Below are 24,706 nucleotides of genomic sequence, written 5' to 3' on the forward strand. Positions count from 1 at the left end.
AGGAAGACAGGTCATCACAGAAGTGGACGCAGAGGGCTGTCCATGTGCTCCAGAGGCTGCTAGCACCAATTTTGTCGCACAATGTGGGGTTGTTGTTCGGACGAGAATTCCGATCACCACAAGACTCTGGAAATCGAGCAATCCAGAAGAACAACAACACGCTGTGCCTCCACACCAGAAGGAAATGCTGCGGACAGAACTGAAGGATATGTTCACATTTCTGGATGAAGTCAATGAAGAACTTGTGAAGCAGTGTGCCTTGAAGAAGATGGCCCTTGCATTTGCAACATTCAAGAAAAAGTTGTTCTCCAATTACATCAATAAGGATAAGGAACCAGACTGGAACGATTTTTCTTAAGTTAAATCTTACTGGGAGGACGTTAAACAGTACAAGCTATCTGAGCAAGCACAAGAAAAATATGAACAGGCCAAAAGAAATGCGGAAAAAAAAAGTACAGCCACCACCTTGGGGCAGGTGGGTACAAGAAGGCAGTAAAGAAATGGCAGAAGACAGAGCAAGACCTTATGCATAGAGGCATCCGGCCGGCGACTTAGGAAAGGCCGGATAGATCAAAGTGGTGGTTATTTGCTAACAGTGTGACACTCAACCCAACGGATGGAACTTTGGTCGTGCCTGGGAATATGGAAGAAGTGGCCCGCGATCTAGTCACAGCAATAGATGAGGCAAAACAAGGAACATTCCAGCCTCAAAGGGAGAACGATGAGCTGACCAAGGCGTTAAAGAATCCTGAACACCCTGGATGAGCTCGCGGCATCGGCGTGGTGCCATGGAAAGTTGCTTGGGCCGGAGATAGCTCATATAAGACTCATCGAAGGAGCAAGGCTGAACAAGACGAGAAGATCCATGCTATACAAGAAGATATGAATAAAAAAGTTGCATCACTGGAATCTCATATGGACGCAAGGGTCAATGAGGCAGTGCAGCAGGCTCTGAGCCAAAGGACCATCGGTGCCCCGCAGGCGCAGGATGTTGTGATAAGCCCGACCGACCAGCGACGCAGTAGTTGTGCATCCACAGCGGTGCCCAATGTACAAGCTGAGGCACCACCACCAGAGTAGCAGAGGTACCTAGTCGATGATATCACCATTCCAACAACATGCGAGCTCCATGTGCGAGTAAAGAATATATCTGTTCAGGTAGCACACGGGTCTGCCCTACCCGTGAATCCTGCTGGTACAATTCATGGAATGCCGATACCCCCAGGCTACGCCTCTGTCACAGTCAAGCAGATAGTTGAACCGACCCATATTAATGAGAATCTCGAGCTCGATTTTGTTGGAGGTGATGGAGAGAAGACGTTGGTAGATGCACTACACGGGATTGTTCTATGGCGCAAGGCCGACATCAAACTGACTACGAACAACAAGGCTCCCGTGGATCCGTCTCCCTCAGAACCATCTCCACTCGACTATGGTAATGTTGATAGCGATCCAACTCCTTCACCTGAGCAGAGGGTCGGTAGTACTCCGACTCCTCCGGCACCAGAAGGAAAAGGAAAGAAAAAGACAGCATCCCTCCCACTGCCTGGACCCACAAACAAGAAGCAGAAAAGGGTTGAAAAGAAGATAGGCCCTAAGAAGAAATTAGATTATGAGCTGGCCCAAGAGGAACTTGACGAGGAAGTGGATCGCGAGGTGAAAGAATATTTCAAACCTAAAGTCCAAGAGAAGAGAGTACCAGTAGATCGAGAAATAGCAGTCAAAGTCTACTCATGCTTGAACAACCCACCAGGACCGAAACAACTACCCTCGGACTTTGATCGCACGCTGATAAAGGCACAGCAGCAGAGAAAAAATAAGAAATGTGGAAAGACTGTTCCTCAGCTAGGCTCAGTACAGAAGCAACTCGAGCCCCTCCTGGTGCTGAGGCAACCAAATGAACAAGAGGCGGAATTTCTTCGCGAAACAGGATTCACGCTTGATCAGGTAGCGGGGACCGTAGATATCCCAATTGTTGAAGTTGTTGCTCATCCATTCAAGCTTGGGAAACCTCTTGTCACTGAGGAGGATGAGATCAAACTAGGCACACAGATCTTCAATTTACACAGATGGTACATGCGCATGTCCAACGAAGAAATGAATATGTTTGGAGTTAAGTATCATGACCATGATTTCTATCGTGGTGAGGACGACTTCTGGGTCTACTTCGAAGATCTACATGCCATATATGATCGACAAGCCCTAGACGTCTCTATCATCACAATTTGGGTTCTGTAAGTATCAAAAAAATTTAGATTGTCATCAACGTAAATAACTCTATGCACTTCATAATTTGTATTTTATCATTCAATATGGAGCTTCAAAGATGCTGGAAAGAAGGATGGCATCATCAGGTGGGCTTCATGATGCCATTGATAATCAACCAGAAAACTCTTAACGACAACTACAAGGAGACGTGCCAAAACATATACCATGCCCTGATGCGCCAACATTACAAATCTTATATAATGATACCCTACAACTATGGGTAAGTCTTGGTCGAGTAAAACCTCTTTTATATTCCTAAATAAATGCTAAGTCTAATATGGTTGTGTATATATCTGCAGTTATCATTGGGTTTTGCTCATAATTTGCTTGGAGAACGGCAATCTTACAGTGTTCGACTCCATCAGGTGCCCACAGTCTGCAATCCAACACTTCTTATACCCATTGAACAGGTAAGTACAATGTGCACATATCAAATCCTTTTCAATTTTACATCAATTATTCAACATCAAAATAAATTTCCTGCACAGGGTGTGGAAAGAATTTGTAAAGAAGAACAAAGGAGTCGGTGGAGGGAAGACATAATTGGATGTTAGAATGGATTTTCCGGTATGTTGGGTCGCGCCCAATTCTCTAAGTAATATCAATTGTTCTGCATAGGCGTACACAAATATAGAATAACTGATTTATTTCTTTTACAGTGTGCGAGACAACAACAAGGAACTGATTGGTGTGGGTACTATGTATGCGACTACATACATGGTCTAGTAGAATGCGGGAAAGAAACTTCGGAGGATGCCAGAGTATGTCCATACCGTTCTCAACTCTGTTCAATTAATTATACTAACGTGGTGAATTAATATATATCCATCTTTTCAAAAATTATAGATGTCACAAATCTACATGGAATCTTTGCCTGTTGATTGGATTAACGCCGTGTGCGAGCAGCTCGCAGGATTCATTGTGAAGGAGATCCTGGATCCTAGAGGCGAGTTCTATCATGACGGATACATCAACAGAGGGTCCTCTTGAAACATGACTTGTATATTTTTAAATATTTTTAAATGTGATGTCGTGTTGTTTGTATATTTATATATATATTGTAATTGCTAGCTAACTTAACTAAATGCTTGACTTTGACTTTTAGTTAATTTCTTTGAACTCTAACACGACCGATGGACGTACACGTATAGTACTATATAGATCATAGAAATTCTCAAAGAATAAACAAAACAAATAAAAAAGAAATTTGGGATAAACGGGCAAGACTCTTTGGTACCGGTTGGAAATACCAACCGGTACCAAAGAGGCTGCATGCTTGCGTCAGCGTGGCAGCCTCAAAGGCACCGGTTGGTTTTTCCAACCGGTACCTATGGGTGCCAAAGGCACCGGCTTGTTTGCCCAGTATCCTAGACCCGAGCCAAGGGTCTCGGTTTGCGGGTGCCGGTTTGAAAACCGGTGCCTAAGGGCTTCTTCAACCGGTGCTGAAGGCCCGTTTTCCGGTAGTGTCAGACTGAAGATGTTGCAGCCAGCAAGTGCTCGCTTGCGGACCACTCGCCTCATTTTCTTTAAATGGGTGTTTTCCTGTTCTCCTTTTATGTAAAATTGCAACTTTGATCTCTCAAATGCATAGGACGCGCAATGAACTTGTGTGCTAATAAAAATATGTTGTCTTCCTTTGATGGCACCTAGCATTTTCAACTTTTCTCATGTACTCCTGCTGTTCAAAATTATTAGTTGTTTTGACTTTTGTAAATGTATAATTTTTTGCTATACACCTAGACATAACATATATCTAGATGCATATATAACAAAAAGTATACACTGTAATAAAAATAAAATGACTAATAATTTGAGACGAATGGAGTATATATTGACAATTGACAATTTTTCCTACCATTGCAATTTGGCACAATCCCTTGTTTTACATGTTAGTGATATATATGTGGAGCCCATGCTTCCTTGAGATATTGATGGCAAATATGGATTGCGATTTTTTTTAGTTTTGCAATGGAACATATATAAGAAATTGCTCCTGATATTAATGATAAGTTATGTGTAACTGACACATCACCACAATCTATTTGATTCATACAGAACATAATTACAAGCTACTAGCTACATACGTGATGGCTCAAATATAAAATATAGTAACCTTTAACTAGCACCACATACATGCACATTATTTTGGTTTTGCTATGCAAAAAAATAAACTTATTCCTCGTTGGAAGCTTTGTGATGGCATTCTAGCTTAAGCAAGGGGAGATGATCACACTAAATTTTCGATTAGGATGTATACAAAATAAAAGGTAGCTAATAATCTTAAAAAAAGTATCTGCAAGGACGTGGAGACAGATCAGAGGGAGGGATGAGCTGCACGGGGCCGGGAAGTAGTTGTGGTAGACCATCTGATCAACAGAAAAATCAAGCTCTGGATTTCTCCCCGTAACAAACACTGTTGTGATTGATTTCTCCGTAAATTAAATACTGTTCGGATTTCCTTCCTCGTGACGACGCAACTGAGTGATCGTTTGTTTGGATCTCTGAGCTATTCTGTTGCAGCCACCGAAAGCACAGTTTACCCTACTGAAAGCCCTATAAATACAACAGCCAAACCCCCCTTTGTTTCTCATCCATCGATCAATCATTCCGTCTCTCTCTCTCTCTCTCTCTCTCTCTCTCTCTCTCTCTCTCTCTCTCTCTCTTCATTCCTTCATTCATTCCACTACTATTGTCGACCATGATAGATGAAGCTTTTGGCCCTCTGCTTCGTCGTCCTCTTCCTCCTGCTCAATGGTAATTAAGCTAGCATTCAGCCATTGTCAGTCATTAGCATTCCTTGCCTGCAGCACATGCATATGCTTTTCATTATATTCTGATGCATGCATGATGGATGGTTTATTTGGATCATTGCATTTGCAGGCCGAGTGGCGGAGTCGAGCCGAGCGGCCGCCGCCGGCGATCAGGCGATGTGTCACTATCCCGGCGGCACCGCCACCACCACCGACACCGCCACCACCGCGGCACCATCGCGGCCGACGACCCTCGGCCCAAGCTGTTCGTGTTCGGCGACGACTTCGCCGACAACGGCAACGTGGCGTCGGACCCGAGCCTGGGCGCGGCGTCCCGGTCGTGGCGCTACCCGTTCGGCATGTCGGACGCGTCCCACGGCCGGAAGCCCACCGGCCGCTTCTCCGACGGCCTCGTGCAGTCGGACTTCCTCGCCAAGATCGTCGGCCACCGCGCCTCGCCGCCGGCCTACCTCGGCGACGAGTGGGACGACGTCCTGGACCCCGCCGGCATGAACTTCGCCTTCGGCGACTCCGGCGTCATGGACGTGCCCTCCGGCGTGCCCAGGCTCGCCAAGCAGGTCCAGCAGCTCGCCAGCCTCATCAACGCCGGCGTCGTCGACGACCGCGACTTGAAGGGGTCGGTCGCGCTCGTTGCCTACTCCGGCAATGACTACTCAAATTCCACCGACGACGACGTACGTATATTTTATATATATTATATATATATATCGACCTCATCTAATATATATATATATATATATATATATATATATATATATAAATATATGTTTAGAACACATGGTCTGTAGCCGGCCACAAAATAACTCATTCTGTGGCCACATAATCCTTCCGTCCGTTCCTATCAAACCGCATCACCCGGCCTTCCTCGCGCGGCTCGGCTGGACTTGACGGCTCTCTCAGTCCCAGCGACTCAGCCACAATGGCCAGATCATTGTAATTAATTAGACAAAAAACGATCCCAAAATTTCTCGCGTTCCTTATAACGCACAGACGCCCAAACATCGCCGCGATGATTCTATCGCCGAGCAGGAAGCAGGATGTGCACTCCATCGGAGACACCGCCGCTCAGGCATTGCAGGGATCCCCCGATTGCCAAAGCTTCATCAATCGCTCATCAGGTTTACGGCACAAAAATCTGATTCGAACCCACCACCGGCTATATCCACAGGAACACCGCATCTTGCAGCTGGAGGTGCCCCTGCCCCCATCCTCCAAAGGGGATCTAGCCATCTAGGTGAAATGCCCCCATGTGTTTTCCCCGATGTTTTTTTATTTGGATCTATCCGGTTTTGATATGACTCTATTTTGATTCGCTACCTCTACGTTTCAAGCGGAATAGCAGATGAGATTTACTTCGTCATTTTCTGGCCAGATCGACAACAATCGTTGCTGCCGCGCGGGGGTTCATTGACTGGCGCAGCCCAGGTAAACCAGTCATGATTTGAGCCATAATCACCCGGGGCTGGACTATCCCCATTTTTTTCGTGCGTGCCCATTGAAAAGCGCAGGATTGCTTATTTTGTTGTTGAGTCATCACTTTCTCGGTGATTTTTACTACTGATAATCCCCAATTTTGCTCACCCATCGTGGGTATTGAAGATAAATTTATCCGTGCAGGCAAATGAGCTTCCGATCCACGACAGCAGCAAAGAGATATATGTCAGTTGCCAATTGCCATGCTATAGATGTTCTATGAATTGAGATAGCATTATCTGGATTTCATTATTTTCAGTATCTCATTGGGTTCGTGGAAAATAGACTGATCTGGGTATTTTTGTACACTGGTAAATTGATGAATCCATTACCAATCTTAGATTCTAGTAATCATTTATAAAGATTATCATAAATCACGTATGAGGGACATATATTCTAGTAAATCATTTCGAGAAATCCGAGTAAATAGATTTTTTAGAAATCATAATTGATATATTTGTTATGGTTAGACTTGCTTTCTCGTAACACGCAGTTGTTTTGTGGATCTGGCAATTGGCTCTGTGTTTCCTAATTTCAGTATCTTGGGCTACAAAGGAGCCTGACTTCAAAATCTTAAGTTGATTAGTTCTCCAGAACCTTTTTCTACTAAATCATAAAAAAAGTCCATCTAGACTAGCAGCTGTTTCCATTATCTTCATTTACTCTTCAGTATTTTACCTCATTTACTAATTTATTTTCATATGTTCTTGCAAGACCATAGCGCATAATACTTTGTAATTTTATTATATATCCATCGACCCTTCACACTAGTAAACACACCACATAGTAAATTTTCTAATTATTTTTTGCATGGCAATTTTAGTAAGTTTAACATAGTAAGTTTAACAAACCATAGCTGTAGGTAAATTATTGATTACCACCAATTTTTCAGTAAATTCTCAATGAGCTGCGATACTTTTTTACGTGAACTATGGTTTCCTGTTTCATGACCTGAGTAGTTTTTTACTTCCTTTTTTTTTTAAGGAGATGAGGCCCCCTCAGTAAATGCAAGGGAGATTAAAATCATTCTCGGTAGAAACCACCCAAGGGATTTGGGCCATCGAAGTAAGTTCCATCACTGGTGCTGGTAGCATCCACCTGCCGATGCTGCTGGACAGCCACAACCATCAGCACGACCTCAGCTGGATCTTAGGGCTTATTCTTATATACCACAAAACTGCAATTTTAACTGATAAATTATGTGTTGCATCTGTGTTGGTAACCTTATTTCCTTACACTTTCAGTTTTAGAAGCTACATTTCCCCAAGCCTTTGATTGTACCATGGAGCGTATGTATTTCCTTAATTTCTACATTGCATTTCTACGAGGCATTATGCTCTAATTTCTCATATATATTCTGCTTGCTTATACTTAATCTTTTTTGTTACATATAATTCTAATGGAAATAGTTATGAGGGATAGGAGTATGGTGAGTGTGCCAATGCATAATTTGTCGTCCTTTTTGGCTTGGGATAAATTTTAATTATTTACTACCGTTCTCATTATGATGATTTCAGGTGATAAGGGCATCTGGGTAAATAGTACGCCAGGTCTGCTCAGCGTCATTTGGGAACAGAAAATGGGCAAATCGTAATTAATTTATAATAATTTTACTCCGGGCCGGGTCATTGTAGTAACGGGTCGTTCAGAATATGATGAATCAAGAAGATCATGTCGTTGTCTCATACAACACAAAGGAGGAGTTACTATTCATCAAATTATACATTCATACAGCACATCTATTTAACTTCCCGTACGTGATAGCGCCATCACCGGTGCCGTGACACGGACGGACATCGAGTGAATTGCTCCCATAGCCTTCTGCATTATCAGCGTCGTCGCAATGAAAATCGATGATCGGACGTGTGTGCAATATGGAAGGCTGCCGGAGTTACGATATCCACCTAAGCTGCCAGAGTTACGACAACCTGCGCATGTGAGGCAATGGCGACATGGATTGTCAACTCAGTTTTCAAGCAAAATAAACAAATTACGATACCTGATGATGGCGTCGCAGGGCTTGCAGATGATGGTTGAACTGCGTCTACCATCGATGACGGCTGCTCTCCAAGGCGACAAGAATCACCACAAATTGGGGCCTCAGGGATCTGCATCTTTTATGCATTTGTCCGTGGAAAATTACGACAATATATGGAAGATGGTAGAGGTCTCAAGTCATTGAACGAAGGAATCGTTGGCACGTGCCAATTTTGCCGCTAATTAAGGGTCGTAACCAGATGGAGGCGTCGTCTGCGGCGGCAACGCATCACCTGGACGCTCCGCCCACTCTCACCTGGCTGAACGCTTGGCCAGTCAGTCATCCTGAAATCATGCCATACGATTAATGACGCTAATGATGGACCGGACATTTATGGGGTATTACTGTAATGGCTCGGCTTGAAATGCACGGCTCGCTTGTAAACCAATCGGGGGACTCGCTCAGCTTGCATCAATAATGGGGGACGGATGAGCCGTGAGGAAAAAACGATGATAGTTGGGGATCGGATCAATGCGGGTCGTTGGATTACCTGGCCACAGAATAACCTATTCTATAGCCGGCCACAGAATATACTCTCCGTGTGTGTATATATATATATATATATAATTGCATATATATGCAGCAGGAGGAGCTGGTGACGAAGGTGGTTGAGGAGATCGGGAGCGCTGCTGGAGCTGGACGTGAGCAAGGTGCTGGTGAACACGGTGCCGCCGTTCGGGTGCTCGCCGTGGCTGTCGAGGCCGCACAACTACAGCTCGTGCGACGAGGGCGGCAACGCCTTCGCCGGTGAAAGCGATCGGGTGCTCTAGCCTAAGAGGGGGTGGGGGTGAATTAGGCTCTTTTAAAACCTTAACATATGGCTCCAACTAGTTTGCACAAAACTTCAACTAAATCAAGCTATCTAGATGTGCAACTACGGTTCACCTTAGTGTGAAACCCTCATCCCAAAAGAGTTTTGCAACATATAGCCAATCCTAGCAAGATACTACATTAAGAAAGTAAAGGCACACAAGTTGCAATATAAAATGCGGAAGCTTAAAGAGAGGGATGAGAGGAAGCGAACTCTCGACACGAGGATTTATCCCGTGGTTCGGATTGCCACAAAGGCGCCCCTACGTCTACGTTGTTGAAGAACTCACGAAGAGTATCGCTTCCTGGCAATCAAGTCTCTTTCGTGAACACAATCACGGTCACCTTGATCCCGATCTTCACTAAGGGAGATTGCCCACGAAGGAGGGATCTCCGTCCCCCGCACAATATCGTCGACGTCGCTCCACACCAAGCCGGAGGGTCGTAGACTTGCCGGCGAGCCACCAAGACTCCAAGGAGGCCGGCGCACCAAGATATAAGGATGGTTCACTCTAGAACCACAGCACAAGGATCTAAACCTTGCTTGATCACTCACTCAAGAGCTAACCTTGCACTAACACTCACAAAGTTTGTGCTAAGGACTAAAGATTTGATCTTTATGCTCTTGGATGGCTTGGAGGTATTCTTGGGTGTGTGTGTGTGGGATGTCCAGCAACTCCAGCAAACTTCAAATGGCCGGGGGAGCTCATATATATAGGCCTCCAAGTCGAACTAGCCGTTTGTAGCCGTTGGCAGATTTCTACGCAGGCATCGAAACTTTCGGTGCAGAGGCATCGGATCTTCCGGTCACTCTGTGCTCTGAACTAGCCGTTGGCTTCTCTGACACGGCCGCAGCAACTTCAGGAACCATCGGTTGAACCGATGCTTAGGTGTCGGTTCTTCCGGTGACACTTGATCCACAAATAGCCGTTGCACCTTGCTGATGTCATTGCACCGAGCCACCGACGCTTGCTCCGATGGGGCATCGGTTCATCCGGTGCTGAAAGCTTGGCTGCTGCACGCTTGACAACGTCTTTAGAATATAGTACGTTGATTGCACCGATGTTTTACTTGACACCGTCGGTTCAACCGGTGCTTCACTTCTTTCTTCACTTGATCTCCAAAGGCGCTCAGTTTTGCACCAAAGCAGGGCCGTCGGATCTTCCGACAACCATCGGATGCATCGATGCTATGGGCATCGGTTCTTCCGGTGCTACTGATTTCAGTAGAACTCGTCCAATTCAGCGTTTCTTTGAGTTCTTTCTTCGTGTTTTGCTTTGTATTGCCTTTTTACTTCATCCCTTGGATCTAGAAATATTCACTTAACAAAACCATTAGTCCCATTGGTTGTGTTGTCATACGATCACCGAAATCACTCGAAATGGCATAAAAGGTGCCATGTTCGTTACAATCTCCACTTTTTTGGTGATTGATGACAACACAATCAAAGCAAGCATAAAATTTGTAAAAAATTAACAAATTGAACCACTTACACTCGCTTGGATGTTTACCACCATCCAATGATGGCTTGGCCTCCCCCTAAAACCATGATACCCCTTTGTTCCTCCCCTTATTTGCTACTCTTCTCTCATATGTTGATTTGATTCAGTCGGCATTTTCCCTTTTTTTTAATATATTTTTCCTTCTTGGAACATCTCTCCTCTTTTTTTGGGAACATGCCTTGCTTTGATCCACATTTCTCCCCCTTTGGAATCAAATCACCTAAAAGGTCTTGCACCTAAAAGGTCTTGCAAAATAATATAGCTCAAAAGAAGATTAGTAGCCTAGGGAGTTAGTTCCATGACTCATGATCCAATTATATGATATCAATAAAGATACCAATTGAAAATTTCACTATGGTGGATCACAAAATCACGAAACTAGCATGGCATGAGCTAAACTTTCCATAAGTATGTGCACAAAATGATAATGTGAAAATCAAGTACACAACTAGAAATTTTAACTAGAAAGCTTAGGCCATATCATGCATGGAGGTAGCTCTAAAAATGATAAGAGATTGACAATTATACCAATTGAATGAGTTTAGAACCTTGCATACCTCCGGGGGACACTTTATTTACCTTGCATGTACCAATTGAAAGTGACTTGCAACCAATTGAAAGTCTTTAAACAAAGAGCACTTGGTACACCAAGGTTAAGCAAATGTATGAGCACATAGCCTATGAACTTAAATATGAGCATTTAAGTTTAATAGAGCATGACTCAATATGCATGAAAGCACAATTTATCTAATCACTCTTATAGAGTTGTTTGTTCACATTGATCGTGAGAAACATTCTCTTAGAGTGTTAACTCCACGTGAGACTACAAAAGATAAATTTGTAAACATGTTAGTCTCAAAATCACAAGCCATAGGATGAACTCCCCCTAAATGTGTGCATTTAGTATTTGAATCATCAAGCAAATGTATGCACATTGATTTTGACACAATTGGGAAGTTTACCCTATAGCTTGTGTTCATGGTACATATATGAAATACATACCTCATGAAGTCCATGCACCATGAAAGGTAACTTTGCGTAGCTTTCTACACACTTATCAAACCATGTAGGTTGCTCATGGGTTTGAATCATGGCACAAGCAAACCGCCATATATAACACTAGGAGATGCAATGCATGCAAACATCCTAGAAAAATCAATGGAGCTACATGATATTTAAATTGAAATCTAGCTATCATTACCCTATTATGGGGGACTTGGGCAACAAATGACCAAGTATTGAGTTTAGCTTCTTTGGCTTGAACCTTCACTTCACCTCGTAAGCTAAGCCTCCAAATACCCCGAAGCCGTTATTGGCTTTAAGTCTTCTTTGGAACCCACACCATTTGAGGCCCCTTCAAGTTGGTGATGATATCCTTGGGCACCCAAATGAAGTGGTTCCAAATCCTTTCCTTCTTCCCAATCTTGTGAGTAACCACCTTGCCATTGGTCTTCTTTTTTATCACATAGGAGGTGCTATTGCTTTTGTTCCTCCGGTTGGGCTTGGTGTAGATGAGAGAACTCTTGATTGTGAGCTTCTTCTTGTTCTTCTCATCCGGAAGCTTCTTCCTTGGTTAAGGACATTTGTTGGACTTGTGGCCTTCTTTGTGGCACTTTAAGCAAGTCATGGTGGACCCCTTCTCAAGCTTCTTCACCATATCTTCACGGTTATCTTGAGAATGTTGGACATTGCTCTCTATGTCTTTGCCCTTCAATCTATACAAGTCATTCATGAGCCTTTCCACTTCTTGCTTGAGCTCATCATTCTCCTTTGCAATGAGATAATCACATGATTCTACAACAACATTCTCATTGCATTTCTCATTGCAAGGGTTAGAGCAAGATTCATCAATTAAATCAATGCAAGAAGTTGAAGCATCTATCCTAGAGATTTGAATTGCACAAGGGATAATTTGCTTCAATTCCAAAGAGTCATTAGTATCATTAATGCTCTCAAATTTTAATTTGAGCTCTTCATGCTTCTTGCTAAGTAATTTGAATTTGCACATCAAATCTTCAAAATTTGTAGCAAGAGAAGCATTTAGATCATTGAGAGCATTAAGATTTTTAATTTCTTTTGATTGCTTCTTAATGACTTTTTGGTGCTCAGGAACAAGGTCAAGAAGTTCATCAATTGAAGGAGAGTCAGAGTCATCATCACTTACATCGCTACCCATACCTTTAGCCATAAAGCAAGTGTTGTATGATGATCCCATACGGGTGGTGAATTTCTTGTTTGATTCATCACTTGAACTTGCACTTGATTCTTCACCACCGCTTACCCATTTACCAAATACGGCATAAGATTCATGCTTGGGCTTCTTCTCCTTCTTTTGCTTGTTCTTCTTGAACTTCTTCTCAACCTTCATGAGTTGATGGTGAGGCTCATCTTTGAGGAAGACCATATACCCCACTAAATTGATTTCCTTCAAGTATTTGTTCATCTTCTTTGCTTGCTTGTAGATGTTGGGGTGCATTGGCTCTTTATCATCACTTGAGGAGTTTCTTGAATCCTCTTCTTCCTCATCACTTGAGTTACCTTTGATTGCCATCTTCTTCAACTTCTTGAGTTGTTTGCATGCAAGTGCGCTATGTGTTGGTGAAGAAGATGGTGCTTTTGCCTTGATATCATTGCGTAGCTCATGGGCAATCGCCTTGTTGAGGACTTGATTTGGTGTCATCGTGTCGAGCTCTTTCTCATATAGAATTGTGGTCACCAAATCATAGTCCAGCCTTCGGAGTGAGTGAAGGATCTTGCGAATGAGTTCCAAGTCTTCAATTTGCTTCACACCTAAGGAATTAATCTTATTCACAAGAGTGTTCAAGCGTGAGTACATTGATTCGGCATTCTCATCATCAAGTTGATTAAAGCTATTAAGCTTATCAATGAGAACATGATATCTTTTATTGGCAACATCCTCCGTGCCCTCATGGTTTCCAATGATAGTCTTCCATAGCCTTTTAGCATTTGCACAAGAATAAACACGATTGAATACATTGTCACTAAGAGAAGACAAGATTATGCATTTAGCAGTGACATCATATTGCTTCTCTTGTTGACCATTATTTTTTACCCCTTCACTCACTACTCTCCAAACGTTTAGCACTGTCGCTTGGAGATGGGCTTGCATCAAAACCTTCCACCGTTGAAAGCCCGTGCCGTCGAACCGTGGAGCTGGTCTAAAAGGATCCATCCTTTCCCCCTAAGAGCTAACTCACTAGGCGGTGAAGCCTACCGATCTAATGAGCCAGTAAACACAAATTTGCCAATGGAAATGGCTTTCTTTGTGAGAGAAGTGAGTCCCGGCTCTGATGCCAATTGAAAGCGAACGGGTGCTCTAGCCTAAGAGGGGGAGGGCAGAATTAGGCTCTCTTAAAACCTTAACTTATGGCTCCAACTAGTTTGCACAAAACTTAAACTAAATCAAGCTATCTAGATGTGCAACTACGGTTCACCTTAGTGTGAAACCCTCATCCCAAAAGAGTTTTGCAACCTATAGCCAATCCTAGCAAGATACTAAACTAAGAAAGTAAAGGCACACAAGTTGCAATATGAAATGCGGAAACTTAAAGAGAGGGATGAGAGGAAGCGAACTCTCGACACGAGGATTTATCCCGTGGTTCGGATTGCCACAAAAGCGCCCATACGTCCACGTTGTTGAAGCACTCACGAAGAGTATCGCTTCCCGGCAATCAAGTCTCTTCCGTGAACACAATCACGGTCACCTTGATCCCGATCTTCAATAAGGGAGATTGCCCACGAAGGAGGGGTCTTCGTCCCCTGCACAATGTCGTCGACGCCGCTCCACACCAAGCCGAAGGGTCGTAGACTTGACGGCGAGCCACCAAGGCTCCAAGGAGGCCGGCGCACCAAGATATAAGGATGGTTCACTCTAGAACCACAGCACAAGGATCTTAATCTTGTTTGATCACTCACTCAAGAGCTAACCTTGCACTAACACTCACAAAGCTTGTGCTAAGGACTAAGGATTTGATCTTTATGCTCTTGAATGGCTTGAAGGTGTTCTTGGGTGTGTGTGAGATTTCCAGCAACTCCAGCAAACTTCAAATGGCCGAGGGAACTCATATATATAGGCCTCCAAGTCGAACAAGCCGTTTGTAGCCGTTGGCAGATTTCTGCGCAGCCATCGGAACTTCCGGTGCAGAGGCATCAGTTCTTCCGGTCACTCTGTGCTCTGAACTAGCCGTTGGCTTCTCTGACACGGCCGCAGCAACTTCAGGAACCATCGGTTGAACCGATGCTTAGGCGTCGGTTCTTCCGATGACTCTTGATCCGCAGATAGCCGTTGCACCTTGCTGACGTCATTGCACCGACGCTTGCTCCGATGGGGGCATCGGTTCATCCGATGCTACACGCTTGACAACGTCTCTGGAACATAGTACGTTGATTGCACCGATGCTTTACTTGACACCGTCGATTCAACCGGTGCTTCACTTCTTTCTTCACTTGATCTCCAGAAGCGCTCAGTCTTGGACTAAAGTGACGACGCCCACGGCGGCGGCGGGTATTGCGGCCTCGACGGCGGCTACTCGTTGTGCGACCACCCGGAGGAGTACTTGTTCTGGGACATCGTGCACCCGACGCAGGCTGGGTGGAGGGCCGTCATGCAGCTGCTGCAGGGGCCCATCATGGCCTTCCTCGGCATCTCAAACCTAGAGCACTTTTGATGATGGATCCATTGTTCGCATGCGTGGAAGGAAATAATAACAATAATAATAATAATAATAATGTAATGGACGAAGAGGCGAGCGATCGGTATAGCTAGCTAGATAGTTTTTATTGGATTGCCTGGATTGGATTAGCTTAATTATTATTAGGTTTAGTTTGCAGTTGGAATTATAGTATTAGTTTGGAATTATATAATAATTCTTCGTCCATGATTGGTGATGCATAGCTCGTGTATTTTTGCTAATTAGTTCAAACTTTACAGTATAGTACATGCGCCAATAGTATTTGGAAACATTGTTTAGTTTCCAAATAATGGTTTATTTGCTCATCACACAACAATACACACCTAATAACTAATTAGATATATAGGTGCATGAAACGAAAGATATTTACAGCTAGCTAGCTGCGGCACACATTTATTTCTCACATAAAACATCGGAATTCCTAAACACAAGAAGAAGACTTGTAGAGAGGATGGATGATCTAGACGAAGAGGTCGAGCAGCTGCAACGAGGACGACGAACGCGGCCTCTCGTCCACGATCATCTGCGTAAGGTCCACGTCATCATAACCCGTGCAGTTGTTGCTGGGCCGGCGGTGCCTCCTCATGTGGCCTCCGAGGGCCTGGCCCGTCGAGAAGCCCAGCCCACACGCGCCGCACGCGTGGGCCGCCGCGGGCTCGGGCCGTCGGTGGCGCTCCGTCGCCGCCGCCGCCGGCCGCCGCCGGAGGTGGCTCGTCCGGTGGCCGCCGAGCGCCTGGAACGTCGCGAACCGCCGCCCGCACGTCCGGCACTCGAACAGCTCCCGCCCGCGCCGGCGACGACGCTTATTGCTGCGCGGCGGAGACGCCGTGCCTGCGGCTGCCGCTGCTGCTTCGTTGTCTAGGCACGCCGGCGATCGGTGGCCGTGCTCTTCTTCTTCTCTTTCTCCGCCGTGAACATGGAGGAGGAGATGGTGACAGCAACGCTCCATGTTTTAATTGCTGGAAATATAATTAAATTGGAAATTATCCGGACTTGGATGCGTGATGCTGATGCAGCAGGTGAGGCGATGCATACTTGCATATATATAGTAGCTTCTGCTACTAGCTACTAGCTTACATGAGACGATATACATGATGATGATGATGTGCGTACGTGGCACAAAAGAGAATAGTGCCGATTCGTTTCACACGGACACGCGGTGCGTTGTTCTTGCCGTGTCCGTGTCGGATTCTGTTCTATCTGGAGCATCTGCGTGGCTCATCAAATCATCGTCGTGCAGCTAATACTAGGTAGCTACCGTTAGTTGGTTGCTGCTCCTTATTTCATTTGTTCCTTTCTTCAGCTTTATTTGAGTCGACGACGACTGCAAGCAACTTACTGAGAAAGTCCTAGCTAGATACTATACTCGACCGTAGTTGTAACTAGGGTTGAAAACGATCGGAAACGGTAATTATTCGGTAATCAGTTTTTTGGTCGTTTTTCTTTGATTGCGAATAAATAGGATATAGAATCTTGTATACAAATTTGTATTCTTGTTTTGAGCATTGAGCTTGTAAAGATTCAAAAAAGGTAAACCTCAAATTCATCCTATATTTTCTCAAATGATAGATATAAAATTCGGTATGGATTCGGAAACAAATTCGGTATGTTTTTCACTTTTTTTTGTTGTAGGGAGCAAATAATGCATAAAATAATTTATGCAGAATTTTATTCTTATTTGTAATAATGTGCTTGATAATATAAGAAATGATCACCATCCAATTTTATACATATCTATTTTAAAATATTAAATTTGTTCGAACAGTTCAGATTACCGTTTTCAACCCTAGTTGTAACATCCCTCAATTAGGAGTGCTAAACACGATTTGAAGATTCAAATTTGGTCAAAATTATCAAGCCACACGTGTAGCTCTCTCCTCCCCGTGCGTGCTCACCGTGGCCAAATTTGCCACGGCGCCGTTCGCGCACGCCACAACGCCGGTCGCACGAAGCTTCTTCCATGCTCCACTTCTCCTCTCGCTGCCACAACGCGCCGTGCTGCTCTGCTCTTCTTCGCTCTCGCGCACGCACCGGCCGAGCTTGCCTACGCCGCCTGCCTGCGAGCGCTCGCCAGTCGCCACGCCCGCCATGGCCATGGCCGCCCCTCCACGCCGAGCCGCCGCTCGAGCCAGCGCCGACCCCCCACCAACCCCCAAATCCGTTTGCTCTCGTCCCAACGCAGATCCCAGGCCCGGCCATCACCTCCACGCCTCGCCGGAACGCCGCCACAGCGGCACAGTACCGCCGCCGGCCGCCGGCCGCCGTGGAACCGCCGCCACGGACCACCTCCTCGCGCTCTAAGACCATCCAGAGGTAGCTCTCGAGTCCCTCTAGCTTTTCCCCAACTTTCCCCATGCCGACGTTGAGCCCTGCCGCCGGAATCGGGCCCGAAATCGCCGCCCCTGCTCTGTTTCGCGACCAGGGACCTCGGGTTGAAATTCAAGAAAATCCAGGGGGCTGTTTGAATAGACTGTGACTCAGATGAATAGTGCTTTAAGGACCCTTTTGTAATTTCTAGCTGTAAACTTTGAAATTCAATAGAAATTCGTAGAAAATTCGTAAAATAGCAAATCCAGTTGTTCTGGAATCCTTATGAAAAGCTCTATGCAGTAGAATCAAAATATGATGGGTGTTTGTTGAAAGTTTTTGCTGTACAAATTGTTTTGTGTCACTAGGTACATAACGACTAGTTGTTTTATCTTTTCCTTAACTAATGTTTGAAGCCATGTCTTGCTGTGAAATTTTGATGGTGAGATGTTCATGTGACTCTAGTGTTGCTATAAAAATTTCGTGGTCAGTTCTCATGTGTAGCTAATTCTTTGATTTAATCCTTGCTTAGTAAACTTTAATTATGATAAATAGTTTAGGTTGATGATAAATTATAAAAATATTTCTGACTGTTCTTTTTGAATAGCTTAGCTTGTCCATGAAGTTTGAGCACCAGTTCATGACTAGAATAGAAGTTAAAAATGAATCTTGTTAGATTGATGTCTGTTTTGTTTATTTTCTCAAAATTAATTCTGTGTATATAAAATCATGAAAAATTCACAATAGCTAATTCATCCCTGTGTCGACCTCTTGTTAAATTTTCAGCGTCTGTTTTGCTCTGGTCTGACCTGTATAATTCAATCTTGTTCTAAGAGTTGTCTGAATAAATGAATTGTTCGGATCAAATGGATGCATGAAATGACGTGATTTTTACAGAGTAGATTTCTCTTTGTACCTTCTGTTTAGAATAATTTTTTTCTGAAATTTTTGTTATTTATGTACTGAGTTATTTAATTATTAGCAAGTCATGACCTGCATGTTATAGGAATCAACTACTGTTTGTTTGTGCAGTTAGTGAACTTCTTTTGTGCCATTGATCAGGATGCCATGGGTAGTTAGAAATGTAGTTAACTACTCTATAAACGATTGCCCATGTGATATGATTGTTGCTACTTGTTAGATTACAACTTTATCGTGAAGGAAAAATAATAGCATCTATATTGTTGAGCAACTCAGAACTGTGCATTCATACATATGCATTGCTGCATTTCATTTAGGTACGATAGATGAACCTCGTGAGGGATGTGACATTGAAGCCGAGCCACAAGACGGTGAATGGTGGACCCATCTAGAAGATGGATGGATGGATTCCGATGTGCATGACCGAAGGCAGGTGCTCGCCAAGCGAGTATCATCTAACTAACACTGACTCAGTGTTCATCCCAGGCAAGCCCCGGTGCACATCCGTTTATTTCAAACTATGACACCTATATTATGTTTCTATTACTTGTGCATTAGGTTCAGGAATTATTTGAAACCCTAATTGCATGATCTCTAGGTCTCCTCGAGTTATACTAGTATGTAGCGGACGATAGAAATGCTATGCTTAATAGAACTCGGTAGAAGACGAGTGATTTCGGGTCACTCGCGAGATATAGGTTATCTCGTTATTTTGAGTATATGGAATATTGGAATAGGTTGGATAAGGAAAAGAAAATGGAGACCGGGCGGGGAAAGGTTAGCCCCGCCTGTGTCGGTTAAGGACCGTTCGTTGCCTGGCCCTGTGATCGAGTTTGAATTGTACTAACCGCATGCCGGGAGTAGGAGGTAGTCGAAACCGGTAAGCCGAGTACTGCCTTGTTTCGAAAGTACAGAACTTCATCACCACCCCTTAGGGCGAGTCGGGTAGTCGCGGAGAATTGGGATGCCTATGTTTACTTTTGGTGGTCTCTCATTGAGCCCGGCTGACTATATGTAGGTGGGGCGGTTCTGTAGTTCGAGGCGGGGAGGGGAATGGTTGGCATGTATAGTCCGACGGGGCAAATACGTGCCGTGTTGGTTAGGTCCACCTTGCAAGGTTAAATCGGATCGATCCGCCGTACGTCGCATCTCGGATATGAGCACCTTGATCACAGCACCACATCGTAGTGATGCTATATGGAATTTAAATGATGGTTAGGAATTAATTATCTTGTTTTAATATTTCAATGTTTGCTATGGTTGCTTAGAAGGTGCAAATGCTAGTTGATGGTTTAAGCATATGGAAACTTGGAGCTAAAATATTGAAATTAAGGATCCACTTTTAGAAGCTTTTTCTGCAAAATAACCACCAGCCAAATGCCTTGCATGTCTAGATATGTGGGCTAAGTTATACCCACTGGTCGGGTAAGTCTTGCTGAGTATTAGTATACTCAGGGTTTGTTGTTTACCCTGTTTCAGGTATAAAAGCTAACCAGGATTAACATCGGTGGGCTCGATGTGACGTCCTCACGTGTTCATAGTTATCATTTCGTTTTATTGGTTCTCAATCAAATTTCTTCCTCTCAGGTCATATTCTCATCCGCTGCTGTCATTTAATTTATGTAAATTCTAAATTTAAAGTGATTGTGTAAATATATATGTTATTATCTATTTTTGTGAAATTATATTATGCTGGTACCGTCTGTGCTCGCCGTCGCGCGAGACTTCTGGTGTGTTTCGATCGGCCTGTGGGTTGGAAACAGGCTGTCAGGTTACACTTAATTAAGCTAATGCGCCTGATGCGTTCAAATGATGGCCATTACGCTTAATTAAGCCGTTTAACTTGGCGGTTCTGTCACAGTAGTACTAGAAACCAAGTGCTAGCTAGCTGCCCCGATCGATCACCTGGATGGATGAATGATTGAGAAAGCAGATGCGTGCAAGCAATGCTAGCTAGCTACCCACCTAGATCATATCGATCAACGCGTTCATGCTAACAAATGCAGATATTTTTTTCCGTAATGGGGACGTGGGTTCCCGATCTTCCGTCAGGTTCTAGATAACTCTCGTTGTAGGCGGAGCGAGACACACCGATCGGGCTTCAGATCCTAAGACCCGAATCCAGCAATCTTAGCACTACAACTCCTCTGGTTATCAACCGTATCACAACCCGGTTGACCTCGCCAAGAAGGCTAATCCCTGTAAGCGCAACGAAGAACACAAGCAAGAACTCGAAAGAAACGCAGCTCAAATGAAGTGACTCTGCAGATGAATGATTAATCTCACAAGTTGGAGTTTCACAAACCGATGAACGGCGACAACTGTTCTTGACAGAATGAATCTAAGCAAAACCCGAACCCTAATGAGGGTGGTGGCTACTGAAATATATGGGTTAGGGGCGTGGCTCCCCCCTGGACGCGCCCCTAATGGGCTCAACGAAGATACATGGCCCAAAGCCCAAATTACGATGTCTCAGCACCAGAACAGATTCTGGAAGCCAACTTCCTCGGACAATTCGTAACGACTCAGAATGAGTTTGGGCTGAAACCAACGCCAATAGAAGCTCCATGAAATTAGCTTTCCATCCATATGTGGATCGTCGAAATCGGACTTCGGATGTGGTCTGGGCATCCAATTTACGTCAGGCTGCTCCTGGACTCCGAGGTGGGCTCGAAGTTAAATTGTATTCGGCCTCCATGTGGCTTGGCGGCCCTTGCTGTTCCTCCACGCCTCCATGCTCCTCTCCATATGTTCCCTGGCCCTCTCCTTGGTTCCTAATCACATTGTAAAAATTAGGTAGCAAACCATTCTCACAATTATTAATAGAAACGCTTAGGAGCGAGCTCACCTCTAAATTTAATTGTCGCGCGCGAGCTCTTGTGATTGGACCTTGAATGGTTTGAATGTCCAGTGGAGAAACTTCTTGCATATCCATAGGAGTGATGTCCTCATCATTCCGTCATGCTTAAGAGAAAAAAAAAAAAGGACCTGTGAGTTGTGATGTGACGATAGCGATATTTTGGCTTATTTTATTCGTTATACACATTTCCTTCAGATATTCCAAGACATGCATGTAAAAGACATACTAGTTTACATAGTATGAAAAGAATGTATCAAGACCCAAACAAAAGATTAAGATAAGGGAATAAATGTGATCGCATCCGCTAATGCGAGAGTGCATCCCATAGCTTAAGACCTAGCTAGCTCGTCTCGCACGGAGGTCAAGCTACCTATCATCAGGCATATCAGGGAACAAATCCAGGTACGAGATGACGTTGGCAAAGCATATCCATGAGCGACCCTTGGCTTATGCACGAAGCGAGAAAGATCAAGCCTAGCTAGGAAGTTTCTCAGAAACTTGCATCGCATATGGATCGAGAGCTCAGGTACACATGCATGCTGCTGTCACCGTTCACTGACACCTTAATTTGGAGTTTCCAGGAAACTCATCACCTGTTCTGTTTTCTTCCTTTATTATTCGCAACAACCAGACAAATAAATAAATAAATTCTTCACTGGTGGCTTGATCGATCGGCTCTTACTTTCTTTTGCATTGTGAGCCACAATACTGATAACAGCAATGTGTGCCCACCGCAACGACTTGTGGATCGGAGTAGCTAGCAAACTGATGACTTTTTCAATCTCCTTAGACACGCGTAATGTACGCGTACAGTTTGTAGTAGCAGGTCTAGCTCGTGCACACGCTGGAGGTCGCCGTGACTAGCTCTATCATCTATGGACGTGCATGGTGTGTGCTTGTGCTAGCTGCTGCGTTCAAAAGCAGAGTCAAATTAGAATGTTTTAATAATAATCGTACATATTCATCATACTCACACAATAAGTTTTAATTGTGTTGTCGGAACATGGCCGCAAAAAAATAATTACTTTCTACGAGTAGAAAAAATATAAAAAAAATAATTTGAGAACAGCAGTAAGGTAAATTTATTAGTTTATTTTACCATTTATTATTTCATTCCCTTGAATACATCACAATTGTGTTCCATATATATAGCGCACTGCTCCGCCACCTCGCCGGAGAGGGCCGGCTGATATGTACATGTTGGGTAGGGCTCATGCATGCATTGATTCATTTAGAGTAGACATTACCAAACAATTAGCTAGTAGAAGGGACTAGCTATGTGGCAACATGAGGTAGCGTTATATATATATAGGAACGAAGGGGTTTGTGCCTTTCCATTCGTTTTCAGTTATTTTTTTATTTTACTTCTTGTTGAGGCTGTGGAGAAGCAGTTGTTTATATATAGTTGGGATAAGTGTAGAAGAGCTGATGATGTCAATATGATAATTAGAAGAAAAAAAAGAAAATTTTGCGGAGTGAGTTATTATATAGTATCTTTGCCGTGTGTCAGGGGCATGGCGCACGGCTAAGGTGCCAATATTTCGTCGTGTGCCCTAAGTAGCACACGGCAAAGAGAGCATTCCACGTGGCCCTCACACATTTTACCGTGTGTCAAGAAGAGCACACGGCAATGGTTTTGCCGTGTGCCCGTGACATGGCTCACGGCAAAGAGCCCTTTTGCTGGCTGTTGTGTGCCGTGTGCTACACACAACAAAGTTTTTGCCGTGGGTGAACCGGCCTTTGCCGTGTGCCCTTGGCACACGGCAAATGTGTTGTGTCCCGTAGTGAGACCAACCCATGATAATAAAAAATCATATTAAAGCTTACAAAAATTGTTGCAGCTATATAGCAATTCTTTACCTATTTCTAAAGCAAGAATTATTTCCTTAGTCCGTCAATTGGAGTTCTAATCGGAATCCATGACCGTTTGCTGAGTTAAGGGTTCGAGACTGTTTAGAATTAACGTTTGGCGAATAAAATAATAAAAAACTAAAGTCCTCGACCAACAAGGACTATGCTAATCAATATATATTTATAATTTTATATGACTTCCCGCAGCAATGGCGGACATATTAGCTAGTTAACCATAATGTATATTCGGCTTCATCCCGGTATGAAAAAAAAGCAATATAATATAGACTAGCTATTTACTTCTTGTTACAGAAACCAGTATATGATCAATAAAATAACCCTTGTGACACATGCATATATATATACACACACACGCGTGCGCTGATCAAGCTAGTTGTGTAATTTTCCTGAATATAATCCTGATGCAACCACACCGCCAATGCAAACCAAACTTAGTTTGATCATCGATCTTTTAATTCATCATATGAATTGGATTAACTGAATGGGCAAGTGGCCCTCCTCATCATCGCTATTATCGCTGTACGACGACGCCGTCGTCGTCGTCTCCGGCACGGCAGCGGCGACGTCGAGCACCGCCGCCCTGTGGCGCCTCATGTGTCCGCCGAGCGCCTGCCCGGTGGGGAACACCATGCCGCACGCGTTGCACCGGTGGGCGTCCCTCGCGGCGCCGCCGCCTTTGCCGGGGCGCGCGCCGAGCAGGAGGTCGAGGCCGTCGGCGCGCACCCGCGGGCGGTTGTGGCTGGTCCGGTGGCCGCCGAGCGCCTGGAACGTGGCGAAGCTCCGGCCGCAGGTGCGGCACCGGAACGCACCGTCTGCGCCACGGTCCCGGCGGCGCCTGCCGCCGCCGGCGCCCTTGCCGATCACCTTGCTCGCCGTCGACAGCGACAGGTAGAGCAGCAAGTCCGCCGCCGTCGACGATCTTGCGGTGGTTGCCATGCCCACACACGACCGCAGGTAATAATAGAATGAGCACGTGTGTGTTTGTGTGTGTGTGCACGCACGAAGATGAGCACGAAGTAAGCTTTAAGCTGCTGCTACCGAACGAATGTTTTCATGGTAAGGGAGAGCCAGGGATTTATATAGGCGATCGTCGTCGATGGAGGGTTTAAAGCAAGGATCGGATCGATGAGAGAATGTGATGCCTGCATTGACCCACAGTCAAGGCGTCAAGC

At 44.5% G+C, this 24,706-nt stretch overlaps 3 protein-coding genes and 2 long non-coding RNA genes across 6 annotated transcripts; 3 read left to right on the forward strand and 2 right to left on the reverse strand.

The window, feature by feature from the left end:
• Positions 1–4,914: 4,914 nt before the first annotated feature.
• On the forward strand, positions 4,915–5,842 carry LOC120645997 (GDSL esterase/lipase At5g03610-like). Its single transcript, XM_039922696.1, has 3 exons — positions 4,915–5,022; positions 5,149–5,713; positions 5,828–5,842. The coding sequence occupies exons 1-3, from the start codon at positions 4,967–4,969 to the stop codon at positions 5,840–5,842; spliced, it is 636 nt and encodes a 211-aa protein (XP_039778630.1). The 5' UTR covers positions 4,915–4,966.
• Positions 5,843–5,867: 25 nt separating this feature from the next.
• Positions 5,868–8,249, forward strand: LOC120645293. 2 transcript variants are annotated; one of them, XR_005664222.1, is made up of 3 exons: positions 5,868–6,273; positions 6,412–7,801; positions 8,030–8,249. It is a non-coding gene; the product is annotated as an uncharacterized LOC120645293 (long non-coding RNA). The 2 variants fall into 2 exon arrangements; XR_005664221.1 differs by lacking the exon at positions 8,030–8,249 and having other exon boundaries at positions 5,879–6,273; positions 6,412–7,843.
• Positions 8,250–16,034: 7,785 nt separating this feature from the next.
• LOC120645998 (zinc finger protein ZAT18-like) lies at positions 16,035–16,523 on the reverse strand. Its single transcript, XM_039922697.1, has one exon. The coding sequence runs from the start codon at positions 16,521–16,523 to the stop codon at positions 16,035–16,037; it is 489 nt and encodes a 162-aa protein (XP_039778631.1).
• A 1,000-nt stretch (positions 16,524–17,523) lies between these two features.
• LOC120645294 lies at positions 17,524–19,292 on the forward strand. Its single transcript, XR_005664223.1, has 2 exons — positions 17,524–17,887; positions 19,120–19,292. It is a non-coding gene; the product is annotated as an uncharacterized LOC120645294 (long non-coding RNA).
• Positions 19,293–23,852: 4,560 nt separating this feature from the next.
• On the reverse strand, positions 23,853–24,611 carry LOC120645296 (zinc finger protein ZAT8-like). Its single transcript, XM_039922097.1, has one exon. It carries the CDS (start codon positions 24,468–24,470, stop codon positions 23,994–23,996), a length of 477 nt encoding a protein of 158 aa, XP_039778031.1. The 5' UTR covers positions 24,471–24,611; the 3' UTR covers positions 23,853–23,993.
• Positions 24,612–24,706: the final 95 nt, after the last annotated feature.

The sequence above is a fragment of the Panicum virgatum genome, chromosome 8K (assembly GCF_016808335.1).
Source record: "Panicum virgatum strain AP13 chromosome 8K, P.virgatum_v5, whole genome shotgun sequence".
Taxonomy (NCBI): Eukaryota; Viridiplantae; Streptophyta; class Magnoliopsida; order Poales; family Poaceae; genus Panicum; species Panicum virgatum.

Bases quoted from the DNA above. Each gene is read 5' to 3' on its own strand.
- LOC120645997 (XM_039922696.1), top strand. From the start codon at position 4,967: ATGATAGATGAAGCTTTTGGCCCTCTGCTTCGTCGTCCTCTTCCTCCT. The intron at 5,023-5,148 runs GTAATTAAGCTA...TTGCATTTGCAG, and splicing joins CCTCTTCCTCCTGCTCAATG to GCCGAGTGGCGGAGTCGAGC.
- LOC120645998 (XM_039922697.1), bottom strand. From the start codon at position 16,523: ATGGAGCGTTGCTGTCACCATCTCCTCCTCCATGTTCACGGCGGAGAA.
- LOC120645296 (XM_039922097.1), bottom strand. From the start codon at position 24,470: ATGGCAACCACCGCAAGATCGTCGACGGCGGCGGACTTGCTGCTCTAC.